General features: G+C 35.4%; 1 protein-coding gene across 3 annotated transcripts in view; it reads left to right on the forward strand.

Annotated features, from left to right (window-relative positions):
• The window catches only part of ZDHHC15 (zinc finger DHHC-type palmitoyltransferase 15), a 143,192-nt gene that overhangs the window by 58,633 nt on the left and 58,877 nt on the right, over nt 1–25,682 (forward strand). For 2 of the 3 annotated variants that reach the window (XM_043897172.1, XM_043897173.1), the window contains exons 3-7: nt 11,114–11,208; nt 15,531–15,651; nt 19,896–19,965; nt 21,688–21,720; nt 22,426–22,546. In XM_043897172.1, the coding sequence (XP_043753107.1) occupies nt 11,114–11,208; nt 15,531–15,651; nt 19,896–19,965; nt 21,688–21,720; nt 22,426–22,546 (440 nt within the window). The remainder of the gene's footprint in view (nt 1–11,113; nt 11,209–15,530; nt 15,652–19,895; nt 19,966–21,687; nt 21,721–22,425; nt 22,547–25,682) is intronic. The other variant, XM_043897174.1, reaches the window with a different exon arrangement.

A 25,682-nucleotide genomic window follows, 5' to 3' on the forward strand; every position in this document is an offset into this window, starting at 1 on the left:
AGGTGTCCATAGGTGCGTGGATTTATCTCTGGGCTTTCTATTCTGTTCCATTGGTCTATATTTCTGTCTTTGTGCCAGTACCATACTGTCTTGATGACTGTGGCTTTGTAGTAGAGTCTGAAGTCAGGCAGGTTGATTCCTCCAGTTCCATTCTTCTTTCTCAAGATTATTTTGGCTATTCGAGGTTTTTTGTATTTCCATACAAATTGTGAAATTCTTTGGTCTAGTTCTGTGAAAAATACCGTTGGTAGCTTGATAGGGATTGCATTGAATCTATAGACTGCTTTGGGTAGAATAGCCATTTTGACAATATTGATTCTTCCAATCCATGAACACGGTATGTTTCTCCATCTGTTTGTGTCCTCTTTGATTTCTTTCATCAGTGTTTTATAGTTTTCTATACATAGGTCCTTTGTTTCTTTAGGTAGATATACTCCTAAGTATTTTATTCTTTTTGTTGCAATGGTGAATGGTATTGTTTCCTTAATTTCTCTTTCTGTTTTTTCATTGTTAGTATATAGGAATGCAAGGGATTTCTGTGTGTTAATTTTATATCCTGCAACTTTACTATATTCATTGATTAGCTCTAGTAATTTTCTGGTAGAGTCTTTAGGGTTTTCTATATAGAGGATCATGTCATCTGCAAACAGTGAGAGTTTTACTTCTTCTTTTCCTATCTGGATTCCTTTTACTTCTTTTTCTGCTCTGATTGCTGTGGCCAGAACTTCCAACACTATGTTGAATAGTAGTGGTGAGAGTGGGCACCCTTGTCTTGTTCCTGATTTCAGGGGAAATGCCTTCAATTTTTCACCATTGAGGGTGATGCTTGCTGTGGGTTTGTCATATATAGCTTTTATTATGTTGAGGTATGTTCCTTCTATTCCTGCTTTTTGGAGAGTTTTAATCATAAATGAGTGTTGAATTTTGTCTCTCCCAGGAATCTTAATTCCAGCTTGTGCTTCTTCCAGCCCAGCATTTCTCATGATGTACTCTGCACATAAGTTAAATAAGCAGGGTGACAATATACAGCCTTGACATACTCCTTTTCCTATTTGGAACCAGTCTGTTGTTCCATGGCCAGTTCTAACTGTTGCTTCCTGACCTGCATACAGGTTTCTCAAGAGGCAGGTCATGGGAAATAGATGGAGAGACAGTGGAAACAGTGTCAGATTTTATTTTTGGGGGGCTCCAAAATCACTGCAGATGGTGACTACAGCCATAAAATTAAAAGGCACTTACTCCTTGGAAGGAAAGTTATGACCAACCTAGATAGCATATTAAAAAGCAGAGACATTACTTTACCAACAAAGGTCCGTCTGGTCAAGGCTATGGTTTTTCCAGTGGTCATGTATGGATGTGAGAGTTGGATTGTGAAGAAAGCTGAGCGCCGAAAAATTGATGCTTTTGAACTGTGGTGTTGGGGAAGACTCTTGAGAGTCCCTTGGACTGCAAGGAGATCCAACCGGTCCATCCTGAAGGAGAAAAGTCCTGGGTGTTCATTGGAAGGACTGATGCTGAATCTGAAACTCCAATACTTTGGCCACCTGATGCGAAGAGTTGACTCATTGGAAAAGACCCTGATGCTTGGAGGGATTGGGGGCAGGAGGAGAAGGGGACGACAGAGGATGAGATGGCTGGATGGCACCACCGACTCGATGGGCATGAGTTTGAGTAAACTCCGGTAGTTTGTGATGGACAAGGAGGCCTGGCGTGCTGCGATTCATGGGGTCGCAAAGAGTTGGACACGACTGAGCGACTGAACTGACTGACTGATGATAGTTCTAGTTTTAGTTTCTTTGAGAAACCTCCATTCTGTTTTCCACAGTAGATGCACCAATTCACATTCCTACAAACAGTGTATGAAGGTTCCCTTTTTTCCACATCCTTGCCAACATTTATTATTTGTGTTCGTTTTGATGATAGCCATTCTGGTAGTTGTGAGGTGACATCTCATTGTGGTTTTGATTTTCATTTCTCTAATGATTAGCAATGTTGAACAGCTTTTCATGTACCTATTGACCACCTGTATGTCTTCTTTGGAAAAATGAATATTGAAGTCTTCTGCCCATTTTTTTAGTTGGCTGTTTTTTCTGTATGTTGAATTGTATTAGCTATTTACATATTTTGAATATTAACCCTTTATCATTTGCAAATATGTTCTCCCATTTGGTAGGTTGTTTTTTCATTTAGTTAGTGATTCATTTGCTCTGCAGAAGCTTATAATTTAAATTAGTTCCCATTTGTTTGTTTTTGCTTTTGTTTTCTTTGCCTTAGGAGACAGATCCAAAAAATATTACTATGATTTATGTCAGAGTGTTCTGTCTACATTCTCTTCTAGGATTTTTATGGTTTCTATTCTTACATTTAGGTCTTTAATCCATTTTGAGTTTATTTTTGTATATGATGTGAGAAAATGTTTTAATTTCATTATTTTACATGTTTTTGCCTCTGTTGTAAACTGATTGATTGTAACTGCATGGGTATAGCACACTGTTTTATATTTATTATTGTAAAATTACTTTATAAGGAGGATTTGAGGACCAGACCAAAGCTCTCTTTATACACTAACCCACTTCTAAAAGAATATTATGTTGATTTTAATATTAATGTAATTATTATAATTACATATAATAATAACACACTGACTTACATTAATATAGTTTTGTTACAAAATAATGTTTATTGAAAATTCAAGCTATAAAAAATATATAAGAAAAAAGTCTTCCTCACATTGACTCCACCCCTATCAATGTCTATTCACAGTTAACTAGTATATTTGGTTGGATTTATATCTTCTAGATCTTTCTCTGTGTATTTACATACAAACAAATGATTATGGATTTCTATAATTTATATAGGATTGGGTTTTTTTTAATCTGGATTATACTGTGCATATTGTCCTATGATTTAGTTTTTTTCACTTAATAATATATCAGGTGTCCTTAAATATTAGTATATACAAACATATTTAATTTTTTTTGTTATCCATAAAAGGCAAAAGTGTCTTTATTACTTTCTTGACTTTTTGTTTAAATTGGTGTATAGTGTTTTAAAATATTGTGTTGGTTTCTGCTGTCTAATGAAGTCAATCACTTATATATATTTCATATATCCCCTCCCTCTAGGATCTTCCTACCTCCCTGCTCTATTCCACCCATCTAAGTTACCACAGAGCACAGAGCTGAGCTCCCTGCCCTATACTGCAGGTTCGCAGTAGCTATTTTACATATGGGAGTGGGAATATGTCAGTCCCAATCTCCCAAGTCTTTCCATCCTCCCTCCCTCCTGTCCCATGTCTACATGTCTGTTCTCTGCTTCTGTGTCTCTATTCCTACTGTTACTTATTTGCTGGATTTTTTTTTTTTTTTTTTTGCTGTTTTTGTTGTTCAGTCCCTAGGTCATGTCAACTCTTTGTGACCCCCTGTCCTTCACAATCTCCCAGAGGTTGCTCAAATTCATGTCCGTTGAGTCAGTGATTCCATCCAACCATCTCATCCTCTGCCGCTCTCTTCTCCTTTTGCCTTCAACCTTTCCAAGAATCAAGATCTTTTCCAATGAGTCAGTTCTTCGCATCAGCTGGCCAAAGTATTAGAGCTTCAGCTACAGCATCATTCCTTCCAGTGAATATTCAGGACTGATTTCCTTTAGGATGGACTGGTTGGATCTCCTTGCAGCCCAAGGGACTCTCAAGAGTCCTCCAACACCATGGTTCAAAAGCATCAATTCTGTGGCGCTCAACTTTCTTTATAGTTCAACTCTCACATCCATACATGACTACTGGAAAATTTTTAATTTAATTCCTACTGGAAATATTTAATTTTTTAATGACCTCAAGGTATTCCATGGTGTTGATACACTATAATTCATTTAATAATTTCTCAAGGATGAACTTAACAAAACTTTATTTTCTCAATTATAAAAGTAATAGAACCTCATAAAATGAAAACAGTGTAGAAGGGGATAAAGAAGAAAGTAGAAGTCTTTTAGTCACTGCAGAGGTTAAGGATGAAACAAGATCTGATAAATTTTTAAAATTAACTTGTTTTTTATTGAAGGATAATTGCTTTATAGAATTTTGTTGTTTTCTATCAAACATCAACATGAATCAGCCATAGGTATACATATAGCCCCTCCCTTCTGAACCTCCCTCCCATCTCCCTCCCCTTCCACCCCTCCAAGCTGACACAGAGCCACTGTTTCAGTTTCCTGGGCCATACAGCACATTCTCGTTGGCTATCTATTTTACGTATGGTAATGTAAGTTGCCATGTTACTCTTTCCATACATTTCACCCTCTCCTCATGCCCATAAGTCTATTCTCTATGTGTATTTCTCCATTGTTTCCCTGTAAATAAATTCTTCAGTACCATTTTTCTAGATTCCATATATATGCATTAGAATACGATATTTATCTTTGTCTTTCTGACTCACTTCACTCTGTATAACAGGTTCTAGGTTCACCCACCTCATTAGAACTGGCTCAACTGTGTTCCTTTTTATGGCTGAGTAATATTCCATTGTGTATATGTACCACAACTTCTTTATCCATTCATCTGTCAATGGACATCTAGGTTGCTTCCATGTTCTAGCTACTGTAAATAGTGCTGCAGTGAACAATGGGATACATGTGTCTTTTTCAATTTTGGTTTCCTCAGGGTATATGCCTAGGAGTGGGATTCTTGGGTCATATGGTGGTTTTTCTTCTGAGTTTTTTATGGAATCTCCATACCATCTTCCATAATGGCTGTATCAATTTACATTCCCACCAACAGTGCAAGAGTGTTCCCTTTTCTCCACACTCCCTCCAGCATTTATTGTTTGTAGACTTTTTGATGATGGCCATTCTGACTGGTGTGAGGTGATATCTCATTGTAGCTTTGATTTGCATTTCTTGAATAATGAGTGATGTTGAGCATCTTTTCATGTGTTTGTTAGCCATATGTTTGTTTTCTTTGGACAAATGTCTGTTTAGGTCTTTTCCCCATGTTTTGATTAGGTTGTCTGTTTTTCTGGTATTGAGTTGTATGAGCTCCTTGTATATTTTGGAAATTAATCCTTTGTCAGTTGTTTCATTTGCTATCATTTTCTCGCATTCTGAGGGTTGTCTTTTCACCTTGCTTATATTTTCCTTTGCTGTGCAAAAGCTTTTAAGTTTAATCAGGTCCCAGTTGTTAACTTTTGTTTTTATTTCCATTACTCTAGGAGGTGGGTCATAGAGGATCTTGCTTTGATTTATGTTATAGAGTATTCTGCCTATGTTTTCCTCCAAGAGTTTTATAGTTTCTTGTCTTACATTTAGGTCTTTAATCCATTTTGAGTTTATCTCTGTGTTTGGTGATAGGAAGTCTTCTAATTTCGTTCTCTTACATGTAGCTGTCCAGTTTTCCCAGCACTATTTATTGAAGAGACTGTCTTTGCCCCATTGTATAGTCTTGCCTCCTTTGTCAAAACTAAGGTACCCATAGGTGCATGGGTTTATTTCTTGGTTTTCTATCTTATTCCATTGGTCTATATTTCTGTTTTTGTGCCCGTACCATACTGTCTTGATGGCCATAGCTTTGCAGTATAATCTGAAGTCAGGAAGGTTGATTCCTCCAGCTCCATTCTTCTTTATCAAGACTGCTTTGGCTATTCAGGGTCTTTTGTGTTTCCATATGAGTTGTGAAAGTTTTTGTTCTAGTTCTGTGAAAAATGCCATTGGTAATTTGATGGGGATCACATTGAATCTGTAGATTGCATTTGGTAGTATAGTCATTTTTACAATATTAATTCTTCCTACCCAGGAACATGGAATATCTCTCCATGTGTTTATGACATCTTTGATTTCTTTCATTAGTGTCTTGTACTTTTCTGTGTACAGTTCTTCTGTCCCTTAGGTAGGACCCTTGTCTTTTCCCTGATCTTAGGAGGAATGCTTTCAGTTTTTCACCATTGAGAATAATGTTTGCTGTAGACTTATCATATATGACATTCACTATGTTAAGGTAGGTTCCTTCCTTGCACATTTTCTCAAGAGTTTTCATCATGAATGGGTGCTGAATTTTGTCAAAGGATTTTTCAGCGTCTGTTGAGATTATCATATGGTATTTATCTTTCAGTTTGTTGATGCAGTGTATCACATTGATTGATTTTCATATATGGAAGAATCTTTGCATCCCTGGAATAAATCCAACTTGATCATGGTGTATGAGCTTTTTGATGTGTTGCTGGATTCTGTTTGCTAAAATTTTGTTGAGGATTTTTTGCATCTATGTTCATCAGTGATATTGACCTGTAGTTTTCTTTTTTGTGTTGTCTTTGTCTGGTTTTGGTATCAGGGTGATGGTGGCCTCATAGAATGAGTTTGGAAATGTTCCTTCCTCTGCAATTTTTTGAAAGAGTTTTAGAAGAATAGGCATTAGCTCTTCTCTAAATGCTTGATAGAATTCTCCTGTGAAGCCATTTGGTCCTGGGCTTTTGGTTTTTGGAAGATTTTTTATCACAGCTTCAATTTCAGTGCTTGTAATTGGGTCATTCGTAATTTCTATTTCTTCCTGTTTCAGTCTTGAAAGATTGAACTTTTCTAAGAATCTGTCCATTTTATTGCCATATAGGTGTTCATAATAGTCTCTTATAATCCTTTGTAGTTCTGCATTGTCTGTAGTAACTTCTTTATCATTTCTAATTTTGTTGATTTGATTTTTCTCTCTTTTCTTGATGAGTCTGGCTAAAGGCTTGTCAATTTTGTTTATCTTCTCAAAGAACCAGTTTTAGTTTTATTAATCTTTACTATTTCTTTCATTTCTTTTTCATTTATTTCTACTTGGATCTTTATGATTTCTTTCCGTCTACTAATTTTTGTGGGTTTTTTGTTCTTCTTTTTCCAGTTGTTTTAGGAGTAAAGTTAGGTTGTCTATTCAGTGTTATTTGTTTTTTTTGTTTCTTGAGGTAGGATTGTATTGCTATAAACTTCCCTCTTAGAACTGCTTTCGTTGCATCCCATAGGTTTTGAGTTGTTGCGTTTTCATTGTCATTTGTTTCTAGAATTTTTTTGATTTTCGTTTTGCTTTCTTCAGTAACCTGTTGGTTCTTTACAAATGTGTCGTATAATCTCCATATGTTTGTGTTTCTTACAGTTTTTTTCTTGCAATTGATATCTAGTCTCATAGCATTGTTGTCAGAGAAGATGCTTGATACAATTTCAATTTTCTTCTATTTACTGAGGTTTGATTTGTGACCCAAGATGTGGTCTATCCTGGAGAATGTTCCATGTGCACTTGAGGAGAAAGTGTATTCTTCTGCATTTGGATGGAATGTCCTGAAGATATCAATGAGATCCATCTCATCTAATGTACCATTTAAGACTTGTGATTCCTTATTAACTTTCTGTTTTGATAATCTGTCCTTTGATGTGAGCAGGGTGTTAAAGTCTCCTAGTATTATTGTGTTACTGTCAGTTTCTCCTTTTATGTCTGTTAGTGTTTGTCTTATGTATTAAGTTGCTCCTATATAGGGTGCATAGATATTTACAATTGTTATGTCTTCCTCTTGGATTGAACCCTTGATCATTATGTAGTGTCCTTCCTTATCTCTTATAATCTTCTTTATTTTAAGGTCTATTTTGTCTGATATGAGGATTGCTATTCCAGCTTTCTTTTGCTTCCCATTTGCATGGAATATATTTTTCCATCCTCACTTTCAGTCTATATGTGTCTTTAGGTCTGAAGTGTGTTTCTTATAAACAGCATATTTATGGGTCTTGTTTTTGTATCCATTCAACCAATTTGTGTCTTTTGGTTGGAGCATTTAATCCATTTCCATTTAAAGTAGTTATTGATATATATGTTCCTATTGCCATTTTTTTGTATATCTTTTTTTTCCCTTTGTATTTCTGGACTATAAAAGTCGCTTTAACATTTGTTGTAAAGCTGGTTTGGTGGTTCTGAGCCCTCTTAACTTTTGCTTGTCTGAAAAGCTTTTTATTTCTCCATCAATGTTGAATGAAATCCTTGCCAGGTACAATAATCTTGGTTGTAGATTTTTTCCCTTTCAGTACTTTAAATATACCCTGCCATTCCCCTATGGCCTACAGAGTTTCTGCTGAAAGATCAGCTGTTAAACATATCGGGTTTCCCTTGTATGTCACTTGTTTCTCCCTTGCTGCTTTTAATATTCTTTCTTTGTGTTTAGTCTTTTGTCATTTGATTAGTATGTGTCTTGTCATGTTTCTCTTTGGATTTATCCTGTATGGGGCTCCTTGTGCCTCTTGGACTTGATTATTTCCTTTTCCATGTTGGGGAAATTATCAAGATTATACAAAATTATCAAAAATTTTCTCATACCCTTTCTTTTTCTCTTCTTTTTCTGGGACCCCTTTTATTCAAATGTTGGTGCGTTTGATATTGTCCCAGAGGTCTCTGAGACTATCCTCAATTATTTTCATTCTTTTTACTTTCTTCTGCTCTTCAGTAGTTATTTCCACCATTTTTTCTTCCAGCTCACTGATTCTTTCTTTTGCTTTAGGTATTCTGCTATTGATTCCTTCTAGAGTATTTTTAATTTCAGTAATTGTGTTGTTTGTCTCTGAATGTTTATTCTTTAATTCTTCTAGGTTTTTGTTAATCAATTCTTGCATTTTCTCCATTTCGTTTTCAAGATTTTTGATCATCTTTGCTATCATTATTCTGAATTGTTTTTCAGGGAGTTTGCCTATTTCCTCCTCATTTATTTGGACTTCTATGTTTCTAGTTTGTTCCTTCAGCTGTGTAGTGTTTCTCTTTTAATTTTTTTTTTAGCATATTGTGTTTGAGGTCTCCTTTTCCCAGGTTTCAAGGTTGAATTCTTTCTTTCTTTTGGTTTCTGCCCTCCTAAGTTTGGTCCAGTGGTTTGTGTAAGCTTCAATTAGGGTGAGATTTGTGCTGAGCTTTTGTTTGTTTGTTTTTCCTCTGATGGGCAAACTGAGTGAGGTGGTTATCCTGTCTGCTGATGATTGCATTTGTTTGTTTGTTTGTTTGTTTGTTTTGTTTGTTGTTTAGATGAGGCGTCCTGCACAGGGTGCTACTGGTGGTTGGGTGATGCCGGGTCTTGTATTCAGTGGTTTCCTTTGTGTGAGTTCTCACTATGTGACATTCCCTAGGGTTAGTTCATGGGGTAGCAAAGAGTCGGACATGACTGAGCAACTAAACTGAACTGAACTGAACTGAGGGTTAGTTCTCTGGTTGTCTATAGTCTAGGAGTCAGTGCTCCCACTCCAAAGACTCAGGGCTTGATCTCTCTCCAAAGACCAGCCTAGGTCCAATCTACCAGGAGGAATTTCACCAGAAATGAAAGATCCTTAACTTGAGTTTCAAATGCCAGTGCACAAGAACACAATGGAAGTCTCTGACTCAGTGGAAACTGTTTCTTGAGGGATTCCCTCCTTTTCTGTTTGGTGGCTTTTCTTTGCAAAGAGGTGTCTTTCAGGGAGGTTCTGATAAATCTTAATCCATGCCATTTTTTAAGAGGAAAATAAGGAAGCTCACTCTCTCCAAGTTGTACTAAGTGGAATGCTCTCCAACTCAAAGCAAGTGAAATAGAAGTAGGATGCAAAACAATGCTATTTGTTTGAAAAAACCCATTGTTTTGGTGCCTTTATGTGCATAAAACCTGATAGGATGCAGAATAAAGTCATGATAGTATGACATCTGTTGCTTCCGGGGAGGGAATCTGGATGTCTGAAGGACAAGGATAGAAGGGAGACTTCACTGTGTACTATTTTCAACCTTTTCAATGTATTACCTTTCAAAATACAATGAAAAAAAATTATTATAACAAAAATTACATATGTGTATTGTGTTTGTACATTGATATTTATATAGACATATGAAAATAGAGGCTCTGGAAAGATACATATCAAACCCAAAATAAGTATTTTGCTTTAGGAGGGAGAGGGAGGAGGTTGTATATGTGTGTGTGGTGGACATTTGCTTTCTATTGCTTGAATTTGAAATGAGATTTCACAATTACACAAAACAAGCCATTAAAAAGATCTTGTACCATAGGACTGAGAGCACTGTGCCAGCTTTTTTCCATTCTATTATAAATATGTGAGAGAATCGGCCCTATTACCTTGCATTCCCTTGAGTCTTCCTCATAGATTGAAGTAATAAAACTTTATCATACAAGGGTTCACAATGAAACAGTAAAATGACATTTAGTCTCAAAATGGCTCTGGAGAATACTGAACTTTCCTGTATCAGAAGAGCTATCTAGGAGGCAAAGAGTATAAAAAGAGATGGGGAGCCACAGATGTCTCAAAAGTACATCTCACATTTCAAAAATGTGTAGTCGCTGGGGCAACTGAAAAGAAAAACTTGTGATTTAGAGTCAGAAGCCCTGTGTTTAAGACCTGGCTACTCTGTATAGTGGAGGCTTCCCAGGTGGCACTCCTGGTAAGAATCCGCCTGCCAATCCAAGAGATGTAAGAGACGCTGGTTTGATCCCTGGATCTGGAAGATCCCCTGGAGGAAGGCATGGGAACACACTCCAGTATTATCGCCTGGAGAATCCCATGGACAGAGGAACCTGGAGGGCTACAGTCCATAGGGTCGCAAAGAGTCAGACATGACAAATGACGTAGCACACACGCACATTGTATAGTAGCTGTGTGACTTCGGATAATCAACTACCCTGATAGTTGATCAACCATCCTTATTGCTTATCTATTACTTATTACTTATCTTACAAATGTGTTGAAAAAATAAAATTAGATAACATTATGAAAGCACATTGTAAACTCTATAGCACTGTGCAAATACTATCATTATCTTTCAGTATGCATAGTGGCAGAGAGAATGACAATTGGCAACAGTAGCTCCCCCTCACATTATCATAAGGGACATTTCCCCTTTACTCCCAGGATCATGTGGCAACTTTTAAAATATGCAACTCCCAGAAAGTCTCTGATTCCAAATTTGTCATTATAAATCGTTTCTGTCACTGTATAGGGAAAAGGTAAAAATTAACCTTTCATAATAATACTAGAAAATACTTGGTAATAGGAAAACAAAATAGAGATTTTTTGTTGAGCTTTACATCTTTCTGAACTCTTAGAAATGGGTGAAAATATAACATATATGCTGATTTTTTCCCTTCAGTTATCTACCTCATATTCTACCATGCCATCTTTGTGTTCTTTACCTGGACCTACTGGAAGTCTATTTTTACACTCCCACAACAGCCAAACCAGAAGGTAAGAATACTGGTTACTTCATAAAGACTAAAGACAGAGGAAAGTAGAAATGCCAATAAGGCAAGAAGAGGGCAAAAAGAGAAGCAAATAACCTTCCATTACAAAAGAGAGATTCAAGGTAATCTTTAAAAAGGACTTGGAGTGATAAATGTAAATTAAAATTAACATAGTCTACTGAAGGAGTTTGTGAAATCACCAGCTATTGATATCTTTAAGACTAGGAAACTACTACCTGCATTGTTGAGATAATGAGCAAAACAAGGAATCACTTGGATTCTGAGGACTCATCTAGTAGAATTCTATGAAACTGTAATAATTTAGAACTCAGTGAGACAATGAGAAAAATTACAATAGTTAAATTGATCATTTTCAAATTGTGTTCCCTTGAATGAAAGTGTCTCATGCAATATTTGGGAGGGTACATGAAAAATTTCTAATCATATCAGGTACTTATAACATGTGATTACTGTAACACAGATTAGTTTCTAAAGTAGGAAATAAAACAATGAAAGAAATTTCAACAGCCTCCCAAAATTAGGAAAAGTACCGATTTTAGTTTTCCCACTTATGGAATAAAAATTGTACACATACAAAATAATATTAAACACAGAGAAAGACAAATATCATATGATATCTCATATGTGGAATCTAAGTTTTTTAAATGATGCCAAAGAACTTATTTACAAAACAGAAGCAAGCTTACAGATATCAAAAACAAACTTATGGTTGCCAAAGGGGAAACATTGTGGGGATGGATAAATCAGGAGCTTGGGATGAACATACACACATGACTACATACAAGGTAGATAACCAGCAAGGACCTACTGTATAGCACAGGGAACTGTATTCAATATTCTATGATAACCTGTATGCCTGTATAAGAAAAGAATCTAAAAAAAAGTATATATATATATGTATTACATAACTGAATCACGTTGCTGTATGCCAGAAATTAATGCAACATTGTAGATGAATTCCGTTCCAATAGATTTTTATAAAACACAAAGTAAGGTAGCAATGCAAGAATTGAGAAACATGAGATATTACATGTATAGAAAGTAGAAAATGGCAAAAGTTCTTTCTTATGAGTAATGATTTGAAATATTTAATTAAAAGGCAGATATTTTCATAATAGATAAACATTATTATCTATCTTTATGCTGTCTATAAGTGGCTCACTTTAGAACCAAAGACGTAAATAGATTGAAAGTGAAAGGAAGAAAAAAGGAGAAAGATTTGACTGAGTGATGTCAGAAAGATGGCAGAGTAGAAGATACCAGCCTCTATCCACCCCCCACAAAAAACAACTGACAACTATACACAAGTGAAAATATCCCTTGGAGGGCTCAAGTGTCTAATTTAAGAACCTGAAGCAACACAGTGGAACAAAAATGGAGAATAACCACACAGAAAAGATTGCTGGGGAAATCAGCATGGATGATGATAATCAGCATGGATTGAGCTAATCACTGCAAATGTCTAACATTTAAGGCCACATGTTCATCATTTTTAATTGGTAAAAAGAAGAAGTGAATATTTTGGCACATGTTTAGCTCAGGTAGATAATGCCAAAGTTTCCCAAAGTGGTTGCATAAATCTGCACTCCCATATAAAAAAGGTGAATCATTTGGGCCTATTTGATAGCCATAATATTAATTTCTCTAAAACCAAATACATCCTGATTTATCACCAATTGTCCTACTTAAAACACATTTTCTGGCTCATTGCATTCTAATAATTAAAAACACTTGGTTAGTGCCAGAAATAGGACATCCAGGCATGACATCTTACTCCAAACCAAAGCCCACTTGTATAACCACAAGGTTTCATCACATACAAGCTGTAACAATATTATCTCTGCTTTTCAAGCTGGAACAGTATAAGACAACAAAGTCACAGTCCCAAGAACATCCCTGAACTTAAAGAGCTTCCCCAAGGTGCTACTTTTAATTATCCACATTAGCAAGAATTGTTTAAAACTTTATACTTTTAAATCAACTATACTTCAATAAAAAGATAAAAATAAATTAAAAATAAAACTTTACACTTTCCAATTATATTTTTAAGAAAATATATATTTATAAGAAATATAAATTTCTTATATATTTATAAGAAAACAATTGCCACTTGTTTTTATATTAAATTTGCATTATTTAGTTAACATTTTATAATATTGATCTATAGACTTCTGGCTGCAAAATTTCTTAGTGTGTGTGTCTGTACAGTTCATCACAGAATCCTTGGCTACCTGGGCCTCCACCTATTAAATGCCTATAGTGCACTATATTTATTGTGATAGCCAAAAATTCCCCTACACATTTCCATATACTTGTAGGCAGTCAGTCTACTTTAGAATAACATGATACCATAAGGATGCACCACAGGTATGGTTCTTAAAGTGGTGTTTGACTTTATACGTTTCTAGTTTTTAAAGTTAGATACATTAAATTATCTTAAATATTTTATTAATTTATTTGTTTTACTATTTCATTGATGTATAAATACATACTCGTTTCCAAGAACTAAGCTGTAAAGTGTATGATTTCATAAATTTTACCTATATTTACACCCATATAATCACTATCCATGTTAAGATTTTGAATATTTCTAACACCTCAGAAATCTCCTTCATACCCTTTCCAAATCAATTTCCTCTCAGAGGTAACCACCATGGATTAATTTTGCCTATTCTTGAACCTCACACAAAAAAAGAATCATAGTATATACTGTTGTGTGTAAGCCTTTCACTCAGTGTAATGTTTTCCAGATTCATTCATACTGATGCATGTTTCAGTTGTTCATTCCCTTTTACTGCTATTAGTTAATCTCTTTTATCACAATTGATTTATCAATTCACCAATTAAGGGACACTTGTTACCATTTTTTCTGTTACGAATAAAGTTGCTATGAATGATCTTATACCTGTCTTTTGGAATACACACAAACATGTAAACACACACACACTCATTTCTCTTAGGTATATAACTGGGAATGGAATTGCTGAGTTATAGAGCTGGCATATATTTAGCCTACAAAGATAATGTTAAACAGTTTTCCAAAGTGGTTGCATAACTCTACAGTCCCACCAAGATTTTCTGTTCCTCAAAATGCACCATAAAGGAAGTAAAGGGGAAAGCCACAGACTTTTAGAAAATATTCAACAAAGGACTAGTATCCAAAATATATAAATTACTCAAATCATTACAATACAAATCAATAATTAAAAAAGACATGTAACCCAATTACTTTTAATGGACAAAAGGTTTGAATAGGCATTTCACAGGTAGATACCCAAATGGGCAATAAATTCAAAACGGCGCTGAATATTATTAGTAGTCAAGAGTGCAGAATAAGATCACAGTAACATAACTACTACATGCTATCTAGAATAGTTAAAAGTTTAGATATCGGCAATATCAAATATTTGAATAATTTAAGAAATTTTACTTGTAAAAGAGACATTTAGTTACTTGTTATTTATTACCTAGCACTCTTACACCATTCATGTGAAGTATTATTTCATCTATTTTACAGATGAAGAAACTTAGGTTGAGAGTGTCTGATTTTCCAAAGTGATTTTTGAACTATTAAATGGCAGAGATGAAGTTGAAACCCAGAAAATCTGATCACAGGTCTTTTTCTTTTTCACCTCTGCTATCGTTTGGCCCAAACAGAAGAAAACTTACAGGTCTGTATTACTTTGGAAAATCATTGCCCCCAGCTTTTTTGGCAAGATTAGCAAAGTGTGGCACAAACGTGGCAACAAGCTCCATACCAGACTAAAAACTTCTGGAATAGTGAAAATATCCGATTATCTATTCATTTGCAAAATTAGAATACACAAAGTTGCAAGTAGTCTCATCCAACTTCTCCAAGAGGACATCTATGAAGAATACTCACAACTTAATAAAAAGCATAGCTTATCATCAACAGGATCCTGGCAGCAAGGTATCACTTATTAACATGCAACATCATATTATGGTATAGTGGAGTGGAAATGGCATAAGTCTTGGTGAATTGGTTTGGGTCTTAGTTTTGCTGCTTTTACTAGTTGAGTTGAGTATAACCATAGACAAGGTACTTAGATTTTATTTTCTTAGGTTATAAAACAATATTACCTATCACATAGAGTTATGAATATTGAGATAAAAGCCAGATAAGATAAATGAGATAATTACCCAGAGAAAGTTATAAGCCAAATTGGCACCTGAATATCAAAGGGTAGGTAACAATTATTTTCATCTAAATAGATGTTGTTGTTGTCTTTAATCTTTTCTGTGAACCTTGGAAAGTAAAGTCTTGCCTCTCACTTTTCCTTGCAGTTCCACTTGTCCTATACAGACAAGGAGCGCTATGAAAATGAAGAGAGACCTGAGGTCCAGAAGCAGATGCTTGTTGATATGGCCAAGAAGCTACCAGTTTACACAAGAACTGGGAGTGGAGGTCAGTTCATCCAAAGTGATTTAGGGAGGCAGATCTACAAGGATCTCAGAAAGACTGAGTCATAAATATCCTCAGTCTAGCCCACTTTTCCCTCCTTTCTTCTGAGAAACACCATGGAGTTTTTTCTCAACATAGTATAAAAAATGTCAAACATTTATGGAATAATTACCTTATAAACATCTGTATACCCACCACTTGAGTCCACCACTAACATTTAACTATATTGCTTTATCATGAATCTGTCTACAAATCCATTCCTCTATCCATCATCCATCAGGCCGTCTTTTAATTTTTTTTATTGAAGTATAGTTGACTTACAATTTTGTGTTAGTTTCTGATGTATAGCAAAGTGATTCAGTTAAACATACATAAATGTATATATATTCTTTTTTATATTCTTTTCCATTACAGTTTATTACAGGATACTAAATACAGTTCCCTGTGCTACACAGTAGGTCCTTATTGTTTATTTTATATATAGTAGTTTGTATCTGCTAATCCCAAACCCCTAATTTATCTATCCCCCACAACCTTTCCCTTTGGTAATCATAAATTTGTTTCCTATGACTGTGAGTCTGTTTCTGTTTTGTAAATAAATTCATTTGTATTGTATTGCAGATTCTACACGTGTGATATCATATGATATTTGTCTTTGTCTGACTTCATTTAGTATGATCATCTCTAGGTCCATCCATGTTGCTGCAAATGGCATTATTTCATTCCTTTTTATGTCTGAGTAGTATTCCATTGTGTGCCACAAGTTCTTTGTTCATTCGTCTATTGATGGACATTTAGGTTGCTTCCATGTCTTGGCTATTGTAAATAGTACTGCAATGAACATTGGGGTATATGTATCTTTTTGAGGTACGATTTTCTCCAGATATGTGCCCAGGAGTGGGATTGCTGGGTCATATGGTAGTTCTATTTTTAGTTTCTTAAGAAACCTCCATACTGCTCTCCATAGTGGCCATGCCAATTTACATTCTCACCAACAGAGTAGGAGGGCTCCCTTTTCTCCATACGCATCCTCTCCAGCATTTGTTATTTGTAGACTTTCAAATGATGGCAAGCCATCTTATTTTTTTAATATTTACTTATGGCTATACTGGGTCTTCATTCCTGCATGCAGGCTTTCTCTAGTTGCAGCGAGTGGGAGCCCCTCTTTCTTGCAATGCATGGGCTTCTTATTGCAGTGCCTTCTCTTGTTGAGGAGTGCAAGCTTCAGTAGTAGTGGCGCATGGGCTTAGTTGCTCTTCATCATGTGGGATCTTCCTGGACCAAACCCATGTCCCCTGCATTGGCAGGTGTATTCTTAACCACTGGACCACCACAGAAGTCCCATCTTATTTTTTGATGCATTCCAAAGTACCCAAGATCCACCTAAATATTTTATTATTCTTTTTTGGATGAAATTTACATACAACAAACATGCACAGATCTTAAGTGTACCATTTAGTGTTTTGACAAATGTATACACCTGTGTAACCAAAACCTCTGTAAACATTACCACACCACAGAAAGTTCTCTCATGCTCCTTCCCAATCAGTCCCACCACCACCACCAAAGACAACCACTATTCTAAGAGTTTTCTACCATTGATTAGTTCTACCTACTCTAGAATTTTGTATAAATGAAATTATACAGTATGTACTGTTGTATCTGGCTTCTTTTATTCAGCATAATGTTCTTGAGATTCATTCACATTCTTGTGTATTTCATTCCTTTTATTGCTGAGTAGTATTTCATTTTATGAATATCATAATTTGTTTATCCATTTACCAGTTGATGCTTTTTTGGATTGTTTCCAGTACTCAGCTATTATGAGTAAATCTGCTATGAAAATTCTTGTACAAGTGTTTGTGCAGAGATATGTCTTCATTTTTCCTTGGTGATATTCACTATGGAGTCTTATTGTTAGTTTTCTTCTGCATGAGTGGAACAATACTAGCTGAATAATTCACCTTTTAAAATTTGAAAACTAAGGCTTTTTGCTCTATGTCTGTATTGCTATTTCTGCTTTACAAATAAGATCATCTATACTATTTTTCAAGATTCCAAATATGTAAAATAGCTAGTGAGAACATTAAAAAGTCTTACTTATTTCTCCCTATGTGACATTCAGCAATTGACCTTTCTGAGTTCCCATTTTCTTCCCCTATTAAATGAGGTTAATACTGCCTGTATCCAAAAGTTACTTTGATAATTAAATGACAAGAATAAATAAATAAATAAAGGTCCTAAAAAGGGAAAAGAAAACCAAGGGTTTTTTTTGGCAAGTAATTCTAATGTTTTAGAATTAATAAGGAAGATCATGTTTCAGGGTTTAAGAAGTATACTGTTAGACATTTATGTTCATCTATTTATCATTTACTTGTTCAACAAATATTTATTAAGATCCCATATGACAATTGGGGATGTTTCAATATAATCTAGATATTAGATGATATTAAAGATTTATTGTTTATTTTGTTAGAGGATTAGTGCATGCTGGTTTTTAAAAAGTCTTCATGCATACTGAAATATGGTAAAAAGGAAACAGTCAGGAAATTATCTATATAATTCCAAACAGTAGTAAGCAGAATGGTGTAGTAGAGAATAGATTACAAACTAGAGTTATATGGGATGAATTGGACCCAGAGATGTCTTCTTTCTGATCTCATATGTCTTTTAAAACTTTGTATTTTTTACTAATTTTTAACAATTTGAATATTTCTTCATGAAAATCCACATTTCTGACTTCTTTTGAAAACTCAGACACTGGCAACATTCGATCTGTATTTCCCAATGGCAAAAATTAGCTAGAGCCAAGTGGTAGTGCCTCTTTAAACAAGGCATGAATTCTCAGGTTCTTCACTAATCACTGTTCCCTCAACTGTTGAAGCATTTGTTCACATCCCTGATACACAGTAATAGAGAGGGCTTCTCTTAGGCAATGTCATATGATCTGGGACTCAAATAAGAAAAAATTACTTGCAGAAATTCCCTGGTGGTCCAGTGGTTAGGACTCAGTGCTTTTACTTGCTGGGGCCAGGCTGAGTCCCTGGTTTGGGAACTAAGAGCCTGCAAGCCACACAGTGTGGCCAAAAAACAGGGGGACTTGCCATGCTAAGAGTGTTGGAAATCCACTGAAGGTTTTTAGTGGTGAGTGATAAGATCTGATTTAGATTTTGACAAATCATTTGGCTATTCTGTAAAGAATGTATTGTGAAGGGGCAAGAATGAAAGCAAAGTGAATAATTAGGAATTATTTCAGTCTTCTCAATTAAAAGTGATAGTGGCTTAAACTGGGTAGTGGCATTTGACCATATTTTTTAAAACATGCTGAAGGACCTAAACATGCATGTCCCTTGTAGAATGAACACAGAAACTCTGCTGAATTAATAGTCCATTATGTTGAATCAGTTATGTGTGCTTAAGGTACACTTTAGATGGAATTTTTATATTAGCTCAAATTATTCATAATTTTGTTAAACTTAATAGTCATATTAAACAGGCATACTCTATCAATGAACACAGAAAGTTAGAAGGAAAGGAAAATGTCTTTTATCTAAGGAAATAAAGAAAAGAAGGAAGAAGGTAGAGAGGGAAGGAGAAATATTATTTATATCATATTTACAAAGTGAAGAGAATCCTAAACTAAAGGGTCATAAAAACTCTACAAGTCATAGCCCTGCCATTGCTACTTGCTTACTATGTGACTTTGTGTAAGTCACTTGATATGGCTCAGGTCTTTATTTTCTTTATCTGCAGAATGGTCAATTGAACTAACTGTTCTAGAATGTCTCTTCTATTATTCAAATTCTTATTCTAAGAACCACCCTCTTTACTATACCTTAGGAGTTTTATCCTCCTCATACAGTGCAACCTCTGGAGACAGGAGATAAATGATGAATTCTGTTTTCAGATAGGAAACTTGGAGTAAACAGAGGGTAAATGATTTCCCCAAAATAACTCAAGTAATTGACAGTATAGTTTGTTTTATAATACAGGATTTTATGATCAGATATCCAGATATGAAAACTTTTCCCCTTACACTCATCCTCCAAAAGGTGCTTTTACGATTTATCCAACAGGGAAAAAATACATACCACAATTCTCTTATGTGATCTTTTGCTTGTTTGCTTGAAGTGAGGTGAGTTTGGGTACCTGTAATCAGTGTATAACAAGTCATCTAGATAGGTTAGTAAGATATTTGGTGTCTTATTGATCCCTAACCAATGCTAACTACCTTATTTTTCCTATAGCTGTAAGATTCTGTGACCGGTGCCATTTGATCAAGCCAGATCGCTGCCACCACTGTTCTGTCTGTGCCATGTAAGTGACAGCCATAATTCCCCTGGGCTGAGCTTGGCCATTGATGGTTGCCTTGACAACCAAGTGACTTATTCGAATGTGTTGATCCTAAAGAGCATTTCCTTTCAATCATGATGAGTACATGCCAAATACCCTAATAGAGATGATGATGATTCAAACTATTCTAAAGATAAGAAAGAGAACTCAAACCACATTTTTAAAAATAAACATTTTATTTGAGAACAGTTTTAGATTTATAGAATTATTGTAAACATAGTTTTCATATATCCTGCACCATTTTCCCTATTATTATCTTGTGTTAATATGGTACATTTGTGAAAATTAATGAACCAACATTAGTTTTTTTAAATTTTTAACCAAAGTCCATACACTATTTAGATTTACTCAGTTTTTCTCTAACATCCTTCTTCTGTTCTAGGATACCATTTAATTGTCATGTCTTCATAGGCTCCTCTTAGCTGTGACAGTTTCTCAGACTTTACTTATTTTTGATAACCTTGACAGTTTTTAGAATTGTCAGATATTTTGTAGAATACTCTAAGGATTTGTCTGATATTTTTCTCATGATTAGATTTGAGTAATGTCTTTTGGGAAAGGAAGACGAGAGGTTAAGAGTCATTTTCATTGAATCATATCAAGGGTAAATACTATAGACATAACTTATCACTGCAGTGCTAATCATCTGACTGAAGAATGTTTGTCAGATTTCTCCACTGTAAAGCTACTCTTCCTCCACCCTGTCTTCCATACTGTACTCTGTAGAAGGAAGTTTTGGTGTGCAGCCAACACTAAAGGAATGTTATCGTCCCCCCACTCCCCGCCCTGAAGGCCCAATATCTACAAAAATTATTTGGAATTTCTCTACATGGGAGATTTGTCTCTTCTCCTTCATTTATTTATTCAATCATTTACTTATATGTGAAAGTTCCTGAGTCGTGTTCAACTCTTTGTGACCCCATGGACTGTACAATTCATGGAATTCTCCAGGCCAGAATACTGGAGTGGGTAGCCTTTCCCTTCTCCAGGGGATCTTCCCAACCCAGGGATCGAACCCAGGTCTCCCGCATTGCAGGCAGATTCTTTACCAGTTGAGCTACAAGGGAAGCCAAGAATATTGGAGTGGGTAGCCTATCCTTTCTCCAGCAGATCTTCCCAACCCAGAAATCGAATCGGGGTCTCCTGCATTGCAGGTGTATTCTTTACCATCCAAGCCATCAGGGAAGCCCATGTGGACATGGATAATAATTTTATCTTTGGGGTTATAAGTCAATGCTACTTAATTTTATTACTCAAATTCCTCCAGCTTTGTAAAATCCCAGTTTTATGCTAATAAATATAATCTTCATGTCCTTCTTAAGTGCTTGTTTCATCCATGTTTCTCTTAACCTTGATTCAAGCATAGGCTGTGGTCATGTTTTATTTTTTACTTTTATTCAACTAAGTAAGTAAAGTGAGGGGAGATATTTTGGACCTATTCTTTGTGTCAATATCCTAGAGTTCCCAATGGCTTTTAAAGGTTGAATTGTAGGCATGTAACTTGCTGCCAACAAGATCCTAAATTTTAGTGATTGGCTTATCCTAGGAACAACTGAGGACACAATAGTTTTGGAGAAGCTATAGTGTAAATCTAGGAATGAGTGTACTGGTACCATGTAAAAATACTGCTGGATAACTTGAATTCAATTCTGAAATTTATCACACTGTATTTTGTTCCTTTTGTAGGTGTGTTTTAAAAATGGACCATCATTGCCCATGGTATATCCTTTTGATTCATTTCTCTCATCTAATAGGGTCAAAGTTGCTCAATATGCCTACTTTCCTAAGCATAGTTGTAAAATGCCTGTTTCTGCTACCATAATTCATTGGGCTTTGTATTTATGTAGGTAACAGGGAAGGCATAACATTTTAAAGCAAGAATAAATATACCACCAATGGTGTGACAATGAATTCCTGGTGTCACAGAACTAATGGTCTCTTGTCCATTAGCTATAATAATGAAAGAGAGCACAAATAGTTCTCTTTGACATTACACAGTTCAGTTCTGTTTTTAGCATTTTGATGTTTGAAGTACTCTAGATTGTTAATGTAAGCAATTCTTTTCTAAATTTTGTATGTCTGACCCAAAGAACCAGTATGAAACCATGATAAAGAGAATATACCATACTATAATAAGTATAGTTGCTGAGATTCTAATAGGTTTTCAGAATCCAAAATCAAGGTTTGCTTGGATGTGTCAGAAACCTATTATATAGGCCAGGTGTTTCTGTGTCTATAAATAAAAGGAAAAACAAGTGAGACATGAACTTATTTTTCCAATCTGTTCCTATTAAGGGACTTCAATTCCTGTTTTTGTACAGCAGAAAATGAAGCAGCAGGGGTAACATATTTCACTGTCTCTCAGTGTGTTCTAAATCAGTGGATCCTGATTTCAAATGTTTTTCTTTTTTTCCCTTTTTTTAGGGTTAATAACTGCATTGGATTTTCCAACTATAAATTCTTCCTTCAGTTCTTAGCTTATTCTGTGCTCTATTGCCTGTACATTGCTACAACGGTCTTCAGCTATTTCATCAAATACTGGAGAGTAAGTTAAATAATCCACAAGGGTCCCCCTTTCTGGTCCCCCCCCCCAGAATAAATACACACCTGCTCCAATCTGTCACCTTGTTCAAATTACTTTTTTTTTACATTTTTAGTAGTTAATACTGAATTAATCAGAAAGGAAGAAACAGTAAACGAGTCTCCCATGTTAAATATTCTGAGATTTAGGAGGCTATTATTTAGATGTCAGTTAAACAGTTTACTATTACATATGAGAACCTTGTTGGGCCTCCAGGAACCTAATCTCTTTACTCTTACTGAGTCTTTACAATGTATTTATCTAATCAAGTTTTAAAAATCCACTTCTTACCAATTTTAGGTTTGAAAAATGTTGAAACTAATTCTAAATCCCTAGTTTCCTGAGACAAAGGCTGACGAAGTACTCCCTCATTGCCAGAAAATACTTTCTAATTCCCTGTTCAAAGAAGATTTAATTCCTGTTGGATTCCTACTCCTATTGGAAAGATTCATTAACTCATCTTCACAAAAGACCAAATGAAAAGGAAGAAACACATGAGACATGAACTTGTTTTTCCAGTCTCTCCTTATTAAGGAACTTATTTGAACGTTGACAAACTCTGGGTTGGCTTTTAGGATAACTGAGTCCTCATACTGCCTCTGCTACCTGCTTCACTGGCTCTTTGCCAAGATCAAATGAAACAGATGTTGAAAGTACTTTACCTTTCAAAACATGATTCCAATAATTATAATGAAATATTTTTTTAAAAAATCCTTTCACATTTCTTCTGCTTGAAGATATCAGTTATATTATACCTATTCCCAAAAGAATTGAAGGCAGATTTTCAGTTTGTATATGTTTACAGGATCTGGCAGCAGTATAGTAAAATATATATATATTTAAATTTCATGCCAAAGAACTCCAGAATATGTCTTTCCCACAACTACAATTATTAAGACATAACCTTACATGATGAGGGCTTTCCAAAGTGAACTGGTATAGCAAAAAACAGTTGTGGGCAGAGCTACTAGTTATTACTTTAGGAATTGAACAAGAGCCTGTATAACAGGAATATCTCACCTCAAGGGGAGAGGTAAAGCAAGTGACTAGAATCTAGGTTATAAAAAAACTGGAGAAAAAGGGAGAAAGACAAGGCAGTAAGAACCTAAATAGCTGAGAATATATAAATTATTAATTAGTACTTTCTTCTGTACTAGTGTAGAAAATTACAGAGGTATGGACTTTCCATTCTCACCTCAACTTGCTTAATCAACTCCCATATCTAATAACTTTAAGAATCAGTCATTATATAATGCATATCAAAATCTTCAACTCAGGGATATAAAAGTATAAGCAGAAGTGAAGTTTTCTCACAAATTTTCCCCAAATACAAAATGCTTCATCATCCTTATGTCTCTTTGGCTGCTTTCCACATCACAGGATCTCTTATCTATTGCCCAGGTTTCCATTGCCTGTTTGGCATTCTCTTCACATACTGAACTACCACCTTGACCATAAAGAAAATCTCTTGCATTCAATTCAGCAGGGAAAGTATCAGCCTTGGTCTTCACTACAGACTTTACTTGGTCCTTGATACAGTAAGCTACTGTTAAAGAACTAGTTGTATTTCATACATTTGCCTTGGGTCCTCCTACCAAGCAAGTAATCAAATACCATAATGCTAGCCCAGTGCAGTATGCTTCTTTTACTCTTAAAAGATAATATCTGGATATGAATTAATCTCCAGAAATGTGCCAGTATTCACAAGCCCTATCAGAGGTAAACATAGCCTTCTCCTTTTCCTATTCCTTCATTTTTTCTCTCTGCAATAGACTAGCTCATACCTGACAGATGAGAGGCAAGAGGAAACATGCCCTGGCTTGCCCTCATCATGAAAAGGGCATTGACAGTTCAGAGAAATGCTTCTTTGCAGCCTCTCTAGCCAGAGAGCACTTTGGTGTGGTTTAAAGATGGCTTTCTCAGTTTAAATTGAGTCTTCTCCTAAAATGAAAAGTAAACGGTGCCATGTATTTTAAAAGCCATGTATCAAGGAGATTAGCTGTGTTCCTAAGAACAGCAACCTCCATTTGTATGGTACTTTACCATTTTCAAAGCACTTTCATATCTATTATCTCATCTTATCCTCACCACAACCTTGTGAACTAGGTAGAGAAGGAAGTATTAGTCTCATTTAAATATTATAAACTGAGGGTCATAGTAGCTAAGTGACTTGTTCAGGATCACCCAGCTTCTAAGTTTCAAAGAGAGAACTTGAACTGACACACAGCCCAGTAATCTTCAACACTGTGTCTTATTGCCCATTGTGGTCCTGCTATAAAGTTCTACCTCCTTTGGAATACATAATTCAGAAGACCATCAGATTGTGGTTCTCCTCTCAATGTTAACTTAAAAGGTAGCTACTTTGATAGCAAATTGATATTTGCTTTATGAAAAAGTAATAATACACACCTCTCACAAGGGGCCAAGAATCTCCCCATAGAGACTAAGAATTCTTTTAGAACTGAGATGATAGTATTATTCTACCTGTATTCCCCTGAACTGCTTCTGGTGGTTATTGCTTTGAGTAATTTAGCTTGGTTATCTCCTGAGAAGGTAATTTTGAACATAGGGTCACTTTCTTCTAACAAAAAAGCTAAATATCTAAGGAGTTTATCAAAGGACAACACAGTAGATATGCTTTGGCAGACAGAAGAGATTTCTGTAGGAGCAATTCAGGGAGGAAAGACTTTCAGCTCGGCTACTCAGAGTGTAAACTGACTTTATATCAGTCCCTGCTACCCAGCCATTTGCTACTGTCCATTTAAACATGAAAGATAAGTAAAATAAATGTGAGCTTTAAAACATAAAAAGTAGACATTTTGAAAACAAAAGTCCAGCCAGTCAAAAACCACCACAAATTCTTTCCTATAAATTCGAAATGAATGAAAGAAAAATCGATTAAATTCAATTTGAATGGTTAAGCCAAGATTTTGTAGAGGGATCATTTCAAAAGGGAGCTTCACATATAAGTTCCTGAAGGTCAAAGTTCTTGGTGTTGCAATATCCTGGACCACTCTTCCCCCAGGCAAATTTCACCTAGACCACCCCTCAGCTGAAAGCATCTGACTAGTTTACTTCCTTTTATCTTCATCCTTCAAAC

The sequence above is a fragment of the Cervus elaphus genome, chromosome X, assembly GCF_910594005.1.
Source record: "Cervus elaphus chromosome X, mCerEla1.1, whole genome shotgun sequence".
In the NCBI taxonomy this organism is placed as follows: Eukaryota; Metazoa; Chordata; class Mammalia; order Artiodactyla; family Cervidae; genus Cervus; species Cervus elaphus.